The sequence below is a fragment of the Crocodylus siamensis genome, chromosome 7, assembly GCF_052110815.1.
Source record: "Crocodylus siamensis isolate JL-2025a chromosome 7, ASM5211081v1, whole genome shotgun sequence".
NCBI classification, from domain to species: Eukaryota; Metazoa; Chordata; order Crocodylia; family Crocodylidae; genus Crocodylus; species Crocodylus siamensis.
This window is the reverse complement of record NC_143401.1, coordinates 84225623-84239279: the sequence shown is the minus strand read 5'-3', so window position 1 is coordinate 84239279 and position 13657 is coordinate 84225623. Positions and strand designations below refer to the sequence as shown.

At 43.9% G+C, this 13657-nt stretch overlaps 2 protein-coding genes across 3 annotated transcripts in view; one reads left to right on the top strand and one right to left on the bottom strand.

Annotated features, from left to right (window-relative positions):
* Positions 1-8001, bottom strand: part of MCMBP (minichromosome maintenance complex binding protein) — a 32427-nt gene extending 24426 nt beyond the window's left edge. For both annotated transcript variants that reach the window (XM_090058551.1, XM_090058552.1), the window contains exons 1-5: positions 7846-8001; positions 5980-6065; positions 3488-3628; positions 3044-3085; positions 1077-1178 (exon numbers count right to left, since the gene is read on the bottom strand). In XM_090058551.1, the coding sequence (XP_089914677.1) occupies positions 1077-1178; positions 3044-3085; positions 3488-3628; positions 5980-6065; positions 7846-7903 (429 nt within the window). In that variant the 5' untranslated portion in view covers positions 7904-8001. The remainder of the gene's footprint in view (positions 1-1076; positions 1179-3043; positions 3086-3487; positions 3629-5979; positions 6066-7845) is intronic.
* Positions 8002-8081: 80 nt separating this feature from the next.
* SEC23IP (SEC23 interacting protein) overlaps positions 8082-13657 on the top strand; it is a 43052-nt gene continuing 37476 nt past the window's right edge. The window contains exon 1 of the mRNA XM_090058550.1: positions 8082-8251. Coding sequence (XP_089914676.1) covers positions 8107-8251 — 145 coding nt within the window. The 5' untranslated portion in view covers positions 8082-8106. The remainder of the gene's footprint in view (positions 8252-13657) is intronic.

Sequence of the window (13657 nt, the reverse complement as noted above, 5' to 3'; positions counted from 1 at the left end):
ATTTTTCTACAGTGTAGTTCACTTTCAGGTTTTCACTGAAAGGTTGTAAACATGACAGGGACAAGAAACTCTGCATTCAAATAGAACATTTTCCCCTAGAAATTTATAAATATAATAGAAACCTCTCTACTGATGCTCACTTTTTTTTAATGCTTTGCTTTTTAAGGCCAAATGCTGAAACTAGTTTTAAAACAAATTCTTAAGTCAAAATCAGAGGTGTCAAGTCAAAATGACAAGATTAACTATTGATTTGCCTATCATTTTAAAAAAATGCAAACTAGCTTAAATGTTTTAATCCCTCCTACCCACACAGAAGGAAGACGTATGTAACATTTTCCAAAAAAAGTATCAATAAGCTGAAATTCTACCAACTGTTCCGCATAGTCCGACATCTGCTTGCAAGAAAGAAAAACTGAGGTTGATTTATTTTCTAACACATTTGCTGGACTGGTTTAAGAAAGGACAAGCCACACCTCAACTTCTTAAAAATATGCTCCTTGGAGAACTCAGATTTCAAGGAAGGTTAACTTGCCATGTTACCACAGCATGACAGTGCATCTCTATAGGTGCTTTATAATATTATTAGATGCCCCCATTAGATACTGTAGTCCCAATTTATTCAGAGAAACCTAAGTGGAACATAAACCAGTCTAAAAACTATTGTAAAACTACTGACTTTAAATATTCCTTGCTCACTCTGAGGTGTTTCAACATAGCAAAGTTAGTAGTTACACGACAGTTGAAATTTATGGATCGACCAACAAGGGGAATATCAACTGATAGGCATGTCATATGGTATTTTTTAAACATTTTCAAATAGAGACCAACAACAATAGTCAACCACTTTGTGCCCATCCATTTGAAAATCTAGCCCCAAATAGTTCCCTAAATAGCAAAGAAGGCCCCCAAATCCATATCTTCATTCATCTGGCATATAGTACTCCAAAGTTTTTTGTTTTAAGACAGTTAGCCATTATCATCAAAATTTCCCTTTCACCTCAAAATTGAAGACATTTTAAATATACTGTTTACTAACAAAAAATTGTATACTATATCACAAGCTTGCCAAAAGATATTTCTTTCACCCATGCTGACTCTCCAGGCACTGGAACGCAGTAGAAGGTCTGTCTCTCTGAAGTGACTGTTTGTGAAGAATTTAAATCTATTTCCTGATGAGGCTAGGATATCAATAATAATGATAGAAATGTTAAAAGAACAAAAATAAGGTCATAGCCTTAAGTCAATTCTATAGACAGAAAAAATAAGATATATGTTCTTAGTTGTGAGTTACAATCTGGCATCTGTAGTCTCAAACTATTTCGGTGCTTTACAGCATGCAGACTGATTTAAATTCTTGTAATGTAACTCCATGTTTATTCTCCAGTAGTTCTCATGGGATATTTTTTCAGGACATATTTTGCCAGTGGCCCAATTTCTTGGTAAAGAATCACTGGCTGAAATATTAAAGGCTGATCACATATAAAAAACATCAGCAAGTGACACTAATTTAAAGTAGAAATAGACATATCTTGCGACTTCTTCAGGAGAAATTCTCTGCTCCCCAAACCTGGAACTCATCTAAATCCCCAAAGCAATATTTCTAGGAGTCAAGGTGAAGGATTCCAAAATAATTAATGTTACACTTATATAGTTTAAAGACAGGAAATGGATGTAAAAGAACTGGCTTGCCAACGACAAAGATTTAGCATAACTCTTGAGCCCCTTGATCTTAGAAGTGCACCGATATATCGACTGCAGATTGGACTGGCATCGATAACAGGAAAACTAACATCATCAGCAATCGTTTTCTTTTTTGGCCGGTAATGTTACCAATAAATACCACATGCAGCCACAGCACGCACGTGGCCACAAATGCAGCCCAGCGGTTTGGAGAGCAGTGCCTGACCAGTAAGTTTGTGTTGGAGGAAAGGGGTGTGTGTGAGAGGTGGGGGATGGATCAAGGCCCCCACAATGAGAGAAGGATTGGGACAGGTGCTGCCCAGCCAGGGTGGTGAATGGGACCCTGGGGCTAGGAGACGGATGGAGCTGTGGGAGGCTTGTCCAGTGGGCGCTGGGGGGTGGGGTAGCTCCTCACTGCTGTGCGCACCCCCAGGGGAGGCATGGGGTCATGTGCCTTCCCCCCCACCCCTGGTGCATGGGGCAAGGGCGGGCTGCCTGCTGCAGGCTCAGGGCCAAGAGCTGCATCAGCCTCTTCCTGGCAGCAGGGTTGGGCCAGAGCTGTGCTCAGGGAGGACTCAGCTGCATGGGGTGGTGGCACTAAGAAAGGCAGTGCTGTGGGCAACTTAGGGAACAATAGCCACCTCAAAATTCCCCATACCTACCCCTTCCAGTGCCGCTGCCAACACCCACCCCACGCAGCTGAACACTCACTGGTCCTGCCCCTTTGCCTGGAAGAGGCTGGCACAGCCCCGACCCCAAACCCGCAGCGAGCAGCCTACCCTTGCCCCACGCACAAATCTGAGCGGGCATACTCCCTTCAGGGTGCGTGTAGTGGTGGGGAGCCGCCCCCCTCTCCACCCCACTGTGGCTCCATCCCATTCCCTGCCCCAGGGTCACATTCACTGCTCTGGCTGGATAGTACCTGCTCCTACCCACTCCCTCCCTCAGAGTGGGGGGCCCTGATCTGCCAGCTACCCCCCTTGCGCCGCCCCCCCAAGACTTATTGGCAGGACGCTGCTATCTAAGCTGCTGGGCTGCAATCCTGTAAATTGGCTTTTGGATTGGTATCAGCCAATATGGCTGGTTAATAATCAGTCATCAGTATCTGCCAAAGAAAATCTTTATCAGTGCACCCCTATTTGATCTACATCTCCCTCCCAACTTCCATCCTGCCCAAAATACTTAATAACACAAATGACACCTGACACAAGCAAAAGGGAAGGCAACTGAGTTCACTTAATTAATTTGATGGCTCATTGCATGTTTTATTGCAGGTTACTATGTGGAAAAGAAAATGATCATCTCAAATTAAATGTTTCAATTTAAACATTTAAACTCTAGCATTTATACAAGTATCACTTACCCCACATTCTGCTACATCTCTATATTTACCAAAATGCAAAACCTGTAAAACAGAAAAACCATAGTTATTATGTTCCTTCCAGCATCCTGAATTACATAAATGACTAGTGCGAACAGAAAAAATGCAGTCTGAAGTCTTTCCAAAAAACCCACCTGTATAAACTTGTTCTGTTTCAAGAATTTAAAGGGAGAGAGAATGATCTTTTAATTCCTGTGGATTTTACATGCAATAACAGTTCCACAATTGTATCTACTTGTAACAGATCACAACCAAAAAAGGAACAAAATAGCAAATCCTCAGTGTGAACTAACATACATAAACTGAATTAATATTTTGAACTTTTGGGTAAGTAAAAGGTTCAACTAAGTAGGCAGAGAAGTACAAAGACTAAAATTAGGGAAATAGTAAACTTCTGTCTTAGTAATGAATCTGTGTTCTACTTACACGTGTCCTGGTATTTGTGTCAACTGTTTCATAAACTCCCATGTAAAATTCTGGGTCAAACATATCTTGAACCATGCAGCGGAATTTGACTAAACTGTTTGGCTTCAGGTAATGCAAAGGGACATCATTCAATGATGGAACCTTTAAGAAGCATGAACAAGCCTCAAATTAATATTTACAAAAACCTCACATTTTTATACTAGTTATTCAAGATAAAAATCATGGGTAAAGATAGATACTGCAAAAATACTTCCACATGTATCAATTCACTATGGCACTTCTTGCTATTCACTTACTTGTCTCGAGCACTCAATTAATGTAAGAGCAGTAAGGAATGGACAGGATAATTGATAAGTCAGCTATTAACTTTAAGATTTTTTGGTCACTTTACCTCATCTATTGTCTTACCCAAGACTGTTTAAGAAGTCATATTGCTTTCTGAAACTTTTGTAGATACTACTATAAGTGACAGATAAGATTAATATGAAGAGACAGACAAAATAATTTCCCAATTTTGTTTTGGTTGATTTGATCCATCTGAAAGCAGTTTGCATCCCAGTTCACTAACTGGAATGTCAGGTGCACTCTTATGTTGCTGTTCCCTACCATTTGAAAAAAGGGCTCATCCAAAAGTGCAGTAAAACTAGAAGTGTAACTGAAGAGCGTGGAAGGCAAGTTCAGAAAGGGACTGGACCAATTTTTGGCAGTGCTGTTATTGGTCACTGTCCTCCTCCCCGTCCATTTTAATGGGGGAATCAAACAAGCCTTTACAAACCCTTTCAATGAATGTTAATGAAATATGCTTTATCAATTTATTTAAATTAACTGGTTTTAAAACAAAATCAAGTTGACATCTCTTTGACTAAATTTTATTTTCAAATGATATCCTACTGAATCAGGTTCAGCCCCAGCTCATTCTTGCACTATCTACTATTACCCATTTAATATAAAATCTCCTCTTTCTTGTGCATTTTAAGACTGACCCAGAAAAAAAAATAAACTGGTAAGTGTTGCATTCTTCATCTCACCAAATTTGTCCGGCTTTCTTCTGGTCAGCACAAATTTAAAGTTTCACATACTGTCAGATACACAGAAGACATTTTTCCAAATCATTACTTTTTGACAAGGAAAAAAACAACTAGGAATACTGTAATAAGCAACATGAAAAAGCCACTGCCATCTCACAGCAAAACAAGCAAACGTCTTTTCTGGTACTCAAAGCATTCACACTTTCAAAAGAAACATGTAGGGCATGCTTCAAGGTAATGGAAGCTTATCTGTACAGGAAATGACCCTGGGAAAAGACAAGCGCATGGCTTGTCCAGGCAACCAATCTCCAAATTACTGAAATATCAGTACTGTACACCTTTCATTCAAGGTCTATTTGATTTTCTGAATCAGTTAACTGCATTGTCATATTGGGGAAAAATACATTCAATGTGAAGTATAGTTACTAGAATTACAATCATAAAAACGGTAACCACTGACTGAGCATTCACAGCATAATATTCACTTCTTTCTTTTTTTTTTTTTTTTTTTTAGTAACTGTGTCCAACTTAAACTTTAACTCAGGGGTCCCACACAGCTGTATAAGAGAGGAAAAGACAGATTTTATTCCATCCCAGGTATTAGTAATGCCTAGCAGTTCTGTCGGTTAAAAATGCAATTGGTGATAAAGTTTTAGTTACAAAATGCTTTTTTCCTTGAAGCACAGGATTCTTGGTTCTCAATGTGTTTTGATATGGGGAAAATACTTGTGTTTGTTGTTGTGGTTTTCTTTTTACTGAAAAACTGAACATATTTAACTTGAGGGCCAAGAAATCCAGAATTCCATAATATCATTTTTATAGTCATCCTTCAGAGTAGACCAAAAATTTTGGAATCAACCTGACTTTTTCTTGTATTTGAAGATTAAGTACACGTTAGCTGCCCAATCTTTGAATACAGAATAGGGGCTTGGACTTACATAACATGGTTTAGTTTGTAAAAGATTAAAATAAATGATCTCTTTCAACCAAACTAAAATATGAAATTTAACAACTATTTCTCCAATCATTTAAAGCATCAAAAGCTGCAAAAGATCATATAACCTAATCAGTTTAAAAGTGCTTAGCCAGAAACTTCTGGTATACACTTAATTTAGCTCTAATTTTAGACTAGCCAGGGCAGATTTTTATACCTTAACACATACATTGCAGATGATTGCATTTGTCAGCTACTGCCACCTAGTGGATCATAGTACAAAGTACGCTGAAGTCAACTGCATTAGTTTCAAAAGACTTTGGATCAGGATCTCACAGTTTTGTTTTTTGCACAGATTTTTCATATTTCAGTGACTTTGCAGGTAAGCCAAAGTTTGGGACTTAAATGTTCAGTGTCTTCTTCAGCCTGGTATCAGCAAGTTCTAAAAGTGAAAAACCTGGCAAACAATAAATCATCATCACTGATGCAAAAGGAAGGAAATTTAAGGAAAGACTCCTAAACAATCTCACCCAGTTAGTTGCATTATTTTCTTTTAGTTTCTCTCTGAAGTATTCAGTTACTTTTTTCTCCCATTCAGGATTTGGACCACTTTGGGCTAGAAAAAAACAAAAAAAGAACTGTTTTTAGAAAAGCAACTGGACAGTACTTTGGAGTTTTATGTACCACTCTGAACTGGAGTGAACGAAACACAGTTTGGCAAGGTAACAACATTTTTATGGGAGACTTATTCCTGTACACGTGCACATTATGACAATTTTAACACCACACCTTCCTCTGTCTCTTAATTATAACAGCAAGCACACCACTGCCTAATTAAGAAAAGGCTCAAGAACTCGGGACTACAAATACACCAGAGAGCAGCAGGCAAGGAGGGGGTGAATCAGTCACCTTTCCTACTTTCTGTGCACACATGGTCACATTTTTGGAAAGTTCGTTTCAGCACAAGTGCTTTTCTAGAAAATAACCAGCCATACATGGATTAATACCAAGTGCAGGATTGGCAAAGCTTTGTCTGTTGGAATCAATAGTGAGGAACCGTAACAAGATCAAAATGCAGAACTGGCAGTGAATGAACTCAGCAAGGGTTTTGCCACATTTTAAAGGTCCCAAATGCATGAGCAAAGTTAAAACTTTCATTTTCAAAATAGTTTCTAACATTGTTTGGTTGGATAAAACCACAACATAATAGAATAGCATTTCTGATTCCAGACAGGAAGACATTTCTGACACTTCTCCCTACTTGCTCGCTGACCTTACACAAACCTCAAGTCGGTCTGAAACCCAACGCAGATGGGGTATCAAACCATGTATACGCGTCTTAAGAAGTCCCTACATCTCTCAGATAGCCGCACTTCCCCTTGCATCTCCATGCCATCTACCTCTGAGGTGCGGAAGCCCTGGCTAGCTAGCTGTTCTCAACCACCTCCTCGGTACACCTCACAGGGTGCAGACAGACACACACTTTACACACCAGGATCCTACAGCGTGGACAGACGCAATAAATTTGAACCCTAAGATCCTAGATGCACGTGCAACTTTAGACTGGCTTCAACTTCCTGGAACATTTTAAAAGCACCCTGGGAAAACCAAGTATGATTTTGAGCCAGTCCTTCCTGAACTGGTTCAGTGTTAGGTGTGGACACAGAGCACTCCAGCTCTCCAGCATCACTCCTCTCAGGGAAGGCAATGGGGCTGCTCTGGAGTGCGGCCAGGACACTCCTGCCCAAAGGTCTATCTATTGCTTGCAGAGATCACAGTCTGCAGGTGTTTCGGGGGGGGGACAGAAAGCCTCCACATCAATTTTGCTTCCCTGCTGGGAAGTGGGCAGGGGGTCTCAGGCTTATTTGAGGGGGAGTGGAGTCAGGGTCTGGGGGAGGAGGGGGACTGAGCACCCGTGCTGGCGGTGGGTGCACGGTTGCATCTGTAATAGTAAAGCTCAGTCAAATGCTGGGTGCCGGGGGGAGGAGACCAAGCCGTTGCACAGCAGGTGCTTAACAGGACAGAATGGGATGGTGGTCAAGACTCACTGCACAGCAGGCACTTAACTAGACAGGCCAGGATGGGGCAGGACGGCGGTCAGGTCCCTGCCCCGCGTGAAGCGCATCAACCCTTCGGTGCTCCGGTGCAGCCGGCGCGGCCGGGGTCTGCACACACCGACAAGCCCAGGAGTGGCTTGCAGCCAACCACCCCCCCGCACTGCAAGCGCCGAGCAGACGCCGCCCCGGGCAGCCTGCTGCATGAGGCCGAGACCGGGAGAAATCCCCCGCCCCACCCTGCAGCCGGGCCAGGCCAGGCCAGGCCAGGGAAACTGAGGCACCTCCCACGCCGGGCCGGGCCCACGGCAGCCGCCGCCGGCACGAGGCCGCCCCGCTCACCGAAGAGGCCCTGCACGAGGCGCAGCGGGCTGTTGAGCCAGTCGGCTACACACGGCATGTTGCGGGCAGGCAAAAGCGCACGGAGCCCACCGCCGCCGCCGCCAACTTCCTGCCTCCCGCTACGGCAATGGCGGCGGAGAAGGGCCCCGCCCCGGGCGTGAGGCGCCGAGGCCGGCGCCGCCATCTTGGAGCCGGGCAGCGCTGCGGGCGGAAGGGGCCGCGGGGGCGGTGGCGCCCGGGGACGTGGACGCGGATGCGGACATGGCGGCCGCCAACCCCTCCGGGCCTGGTGGTACTAACCTGCTCTTCTCCTCCTCCGCCACCGAGTTCAGCTTCGCCGTGCCCTTCCTGCCGGTCAGCCAGGCCCCCGCCGACCCGGCCCCGGGGCCCGCTCTGCTTGGCGGAGGTACGTGCAAGGGGGTGTCGATGGGGGTGGTAGGGGGTCAGTGGGGGAGGGCAGCGTGGGGCTCTATGGGGGAGGGGTCGTGGGGGAGGGGCAGTGGAGTTAGGTAGCTTGATGGGGAGGCAGTGGGGGCTCGATGGGGGAGGGGCAGTGAGGGGTGGGGGGTCAATGGGGAGGTGGGGAAAGGGAGCTTCGTGGGAGGTAATGGGAGGAGGGGGCTGGTGGTGTGGGGGCTTGGTGGGCTGATGGGCGTGAAGGGGCGGATGAGGTGGTGGTGGGGACAGCGTTGGAAGGAAGTTTGGGTCCTGGTAAAGCTGGCTTGTGGAGGAAAGCCTCAGGCGCTGGCTGAGGGGAGTGAGCAGGTGAGTGAGCACCCAGCCCTCTGTGGGGTTTTGGATGCTCAGTCCCTAATCCTGCGCATGGTGCCCTCAGGAAGTGGCTGGGTCCTGGTGTAGGTTTGGTGAGGTGACGGTGTGGAGCTGTCCCTTTGCACCTCTGCCCTGGTACCCGTTGTTTCCTTTGCAGAGTTCCCGTTGCCCAGGGTGGGGAGCAGCAGGGGGTTTAGTGCCATGGGCTCTGCGCAGCGTGCGCCATTGGGTGCATGGCCTAGGGACTGGGAGAAGGCTCACCCAGCATTACGTGGTTCCCCAGGCCCAGTGTGAGCAGTGCTCCTTAGCTGCAGGAGGAGCCTTTTGCATCTCATTGAAGCCAGGCACCTTGTTTCTCCGACTGGCTTATGCCTCTAATAGCAGGCTTGAAGTTGACAGGCCTGTTTGTTATTAAGGCAGCAGTGGGCTTATGCCTATAAACGTCCCTCAGTTAGGGAGGCAACTAGCTATACAACAAGAGGTTCTGGGGACAACAGAAGAAAAAACAAGAGTTTGCATCTGTGGTTAATAATGATCGTTGCAAGGAGGGACACCAAGCAGAGCACACCAGCCAGGGCCTACTGCCCTGCAAACAAGTCCAAGGATCCTATGGATGCTGCTCAGTGAAACTGCCTGGAGTTGTGGATGGATGAGGGACAGGAAAACAGCCCTGCGGTCTCTGGGGTTCCCCCTGACCAGAGCCACCTCCTGTGTCTGATGCATGGCTGCCGGCTCTTGACATGGACACAGTCTGGTTGTTCAAGGCTGCTTTAAAAGCTTGGATAGTGATGGTCCCAGTCCGTTTCCCAAACTATGCAGTTACCTACAGCAGGACCAAAAAGTCACTACACACTTAAGTAGGCAGACAACTGAAGTTTGTTACAGTGCAAGCAAGAGGCAAAACATTGGGACCTGTGTGGTGCTGTGCAAGAAAGTGAATTATGTACTTACCCTATGTGCTCAAGTGGTGAACATTGTAGCTTACATAGTTAAGTGCCCCTGGATGTTACTTCAGTGCCCTGGGCTTTCTTGGCTGATCCCTACTTGTTGGTCCATTATATCACATAATCAGAAAAGTGGTGAAAAGACAGTTCTTCTCTTCAGCTTTCTACTTTAAGTTTGTTTAGGTCATTTATTCCAGAATCTGCATGTTGTCCTGTCTCCAAGTCAATTGCCAAATGTCATACCTACTCACATTTTTAATTTGACCTTAACTTCCTTCGCTGTGCTAACTTTCCTTTCCAACTCCTATTTTCTATTCACCAAACCTTAATAGAAAATTCTCTATGAGCTGCAGTTTCTCCTGTGTGTCTTTTAGCTATACGTTTGGGATGTTTGAGGAAACAACACTTTTGCAATATTTTCAGCTACCTGTTTTAATTCTCATTTAGCTGTTCCCAGCTGGGTACTTTGTGTAGAAGAATAATTAATGGTTCCACTTTAATGTTTCCAGCATGGTATGATAAGCAGTCCTCAGAGGAGTGTCCCATGTCATTCTCTGCCTCTGGAGTCAGAACTTAATCAGTTCATGAATAGACTATAAACAAGAGAAATAGCATGCTCAGCATATGCACTTTAATTTCCTTATTACCTTAAGTGCGTAAGTGTGATGAGGATTTTTTTCCCTATAGTCACAAAGGTGTACTAGATAGGTACATGCACAAATAAGCATGCTTAAGTACATCTATTTGAATTTGAAATTCCCAGTTAATATAACTTTAGGCACTGGAAAAATCCCTGAAAGTATAGCCAATGAAAACGCATCTTTTGTCTCTCTTAATATTCTTTGGGAAATACAAAATTATATTAGTGTAATGCTATAGAGAAATTAAAATACACAGGGGCCAAAAAGTTAAGATTTGGATCCATCAATGCTATAATTTAGCCCATTAAACATTTATTAAGACACTAAAGATAATATTGGATAATCAGTAACTGAATGCATCCTTTGAGTTAGTTATTTACTTTTACATAACAGGCTTGGTTATAATCATTTTAAGGTGAGGCTTCCAGTTTTCCCTTTTTGTCAGATAAAAGCATTAGAAGAGTAAGAAGGTATAAGGACACTGGGTTCGTGAACAGCTGATGTTCTTGATAATGGATTGACTGAATGAACCGCACACACTTAAAAAAAACTCATGAGCGCCTATACACATGCAGCAAGGCTGCTCTGATGCACTGTAATTATAGTGCATCAGAGCAGAGTCAATTAATTGAGTCTGCTGGAGTGTGGTAATTGACGTGCTCCAGCAGACTCCTGTGTATTAGCATCCCCGTGCTGAAAAATTGCAGCAAGGGCCCTTTAACATGCTGCACAACCATTTTTCAGTGTGGGGACGCTGATGCGCAAGACGTTCCGAGCGCTTTAATTAGAGTGGTTCTGAGAGCCGCTCTAATTAAAGGCCCCCCCTTTCTCCCCTCCCCACTCCTGGAGTACATGTATAGATGCTTCATGTTTCTACAGTCCCCATGGCCAGCTCCTTCTGAGCAATATTTGTTAACTTTGTAGCAGTTGCACAATTTTTTTCCTCAAAAGAGCTGGCTATTTTCAAGACCCTAGTAATGCAACTATTTGTTGTAAGTGGATGCTAGGTGAATAAATGATACGCCACACTGGAAATATGTCTGATAATAGGAGTCTGTCCCATAGAGCTGATAAAAGTTCTTGATCAAAGATACATTTTGCTTTAGACATTAGTTAAGCGCAGATTTTGAGGTACAGTGCATTGAAAACCAAAGGCCTGCAAGATGGTTTTAGGGGTATGATGGAATGCTGTACCTGTCAGATTAAGGTCTGGTCCTGCTTGATGCTTTGTTTTTGTGGATCCTTGGACCCCTGCAAAGCTCTGTTGACATCATAGGTATCATCTGTACAGCACCTTGTAGAGCTAGGGGTTGTTTCCACGTTAAAGGAAGAAGCCTTTCAGTTTGAGATTATAAACCATAGTCTTCTGGAATCAAAACCAGAGTGAATTGCCAGATACTATCTGGAAATAAGGTGCCCTCATAAATCTTTTATGTCTTTAAAAGCTGGCAGTTTTTGGAAAAGGAAGGATGCTGTCTTTTGCTCATCTTCAGAAGAGTCTATATCGGGGTGGGCAATTATTTTGGGCAGAGGGCAGCTTACTTAGTTTTGGCAAGCCATCGTGGGCTGCGTGACAGGCAGCCCAGGGCAGATAAATATTTATTTTCTAAATTTTTTAGGGGCCCCACGGGCTGGATAGAATGGCCTGGTAGGTCACATCTGGACCCCAGGCCGCATTTTGCCCACCCCTGGCCTATATATCATCCATAGGAGCAGAGTTGAGCATACTAAAATGGTGCATTGCTTTGAAATGATTGTTGGGCAGATGGCCTTGGTTAAAGATGTGATCAGAACTACTGTTAAAAAAGGACTGCAGCATATGAAGAAGTCATTAATCCTCCCCCCTCTCCTGTTACATATATTACTGTTATATGTAAATACAATTGTTTTTGTGATCAGCCCTTTTTTCTGTTGCTGTCTTATTGTATATCAAATGGCCTTCAAATTTATATTTAAGTTTAGTTTGTCAGGTTTAGTATTGGGAAGAACTAGACTTGCAAAATTTCTATCAGAAACTTTTCTCGTGATTTTCAAAGAAAACATTGTTAGCTGTGTACTTTCAAACACCTCTGGAACATAGAATAAAAGTAGTATTTTTTGCAAATAAAAAATTAGTAGTGTTAGAAATCCTTTCTTTTCTCAGCTATCAATAATTATAATAATCTATATTTGACATTAAAAAATTCAAAATATGAGTGGTTCTTCTAGTAGAAAGATGCATATGGGAGGTCCTTGTTTTTTAGCCAGATCTGAAGGTAATACCTTATAGCATACATAGTGCTTATCTTGGTAATTATAGCTGAGTTCCTAATTCCTTTTGGATGGAATGTGAATTATTGAAGCATAGTATGTCACTTAACTTCCACTGTATTAATAAAGTGCCGGAGGAAAATGGACCATTACAGTTTAACAACTAAGGGCTTTGATCTGTAGATAACTTTGCATAGTTTAATTGAGTAACTCATGAGGATTATACACTGCCTTAAAACCCCAAACCCTGCTGTGCCTGGCATTTATAAAAAATGCAATTTGGCCTTCTGTGTACATATTTGAAAAAAATTGACATAAGATAGTATTTTCCTTTAACCAAAAAGCATAGTTATACATTTTTATTAGAGGAGAGGTTTACAGTGATCTCCTTTGGTTGCAGATAAATCCATTTATTGTAGATTGAAACTGTGTAGCTATTTAGGCTGTATTTTTGCTTCTGATTTAGTGGAAGAGTAACACTGTGTTTCCTTTCCAAAACCTGGAGGTCATTTTGACTGCAGGTACACTTTGGCTAGGGGCAGAAGTTACACACAAACCGGTCTAAGTGGTCAGAAACTCATTTAAACCTGTAACAGAACAGAAGCTTAGTGCACATAAACAAGTTTCAAAATGGCTAAAGCTGGTTTAAGATGAACCTGGTTGAATGTAGTTTCGGACTTAACTGATTTAGGTCTAACCAGTTTACGGAATATCTGTCCCAGACCCCTTCCTGGTTTAAGTTAACTCACGTGCCCCTAGCATCCCAATGTGCTTTGCAGCCCTGAGGTAGGCTGTGCTGTCTGTTCCAGCCCAGCAGGGTTGGCTCCACCCCTCTCCTCCCTAGCTGGAGCACTATCACTGCTCTGGCTGGCTGAGACAGCTGTGTGAAACCTTCAGCTGGGTCTGCCTGGAAGGGGAGCATCAGCCCCCCCGGGCTGCTCCAGCAGCAGGAGCAGAAGCATGGCCAGGCGCAGGTATTCTGAGGGGAAGGGGCAGGTTTAATTCCCCCCATTGCAGGGGAGAGGGACAGCATGTGCACTGATAGGCTCCATTGCGTCCCCCTTCTCCCTCCTGACACACCCTGGCTGGGGTTCCTCCCCAGTCATACTTGGCCTGCTGGGGCTTGGCCGCCCTTCTCTCCTCCTGCTGTCAACTTACCTTCCCTCCAGCCTTCTGGTCACTGCAAAAGGAAGAGAGGGCTTGCTC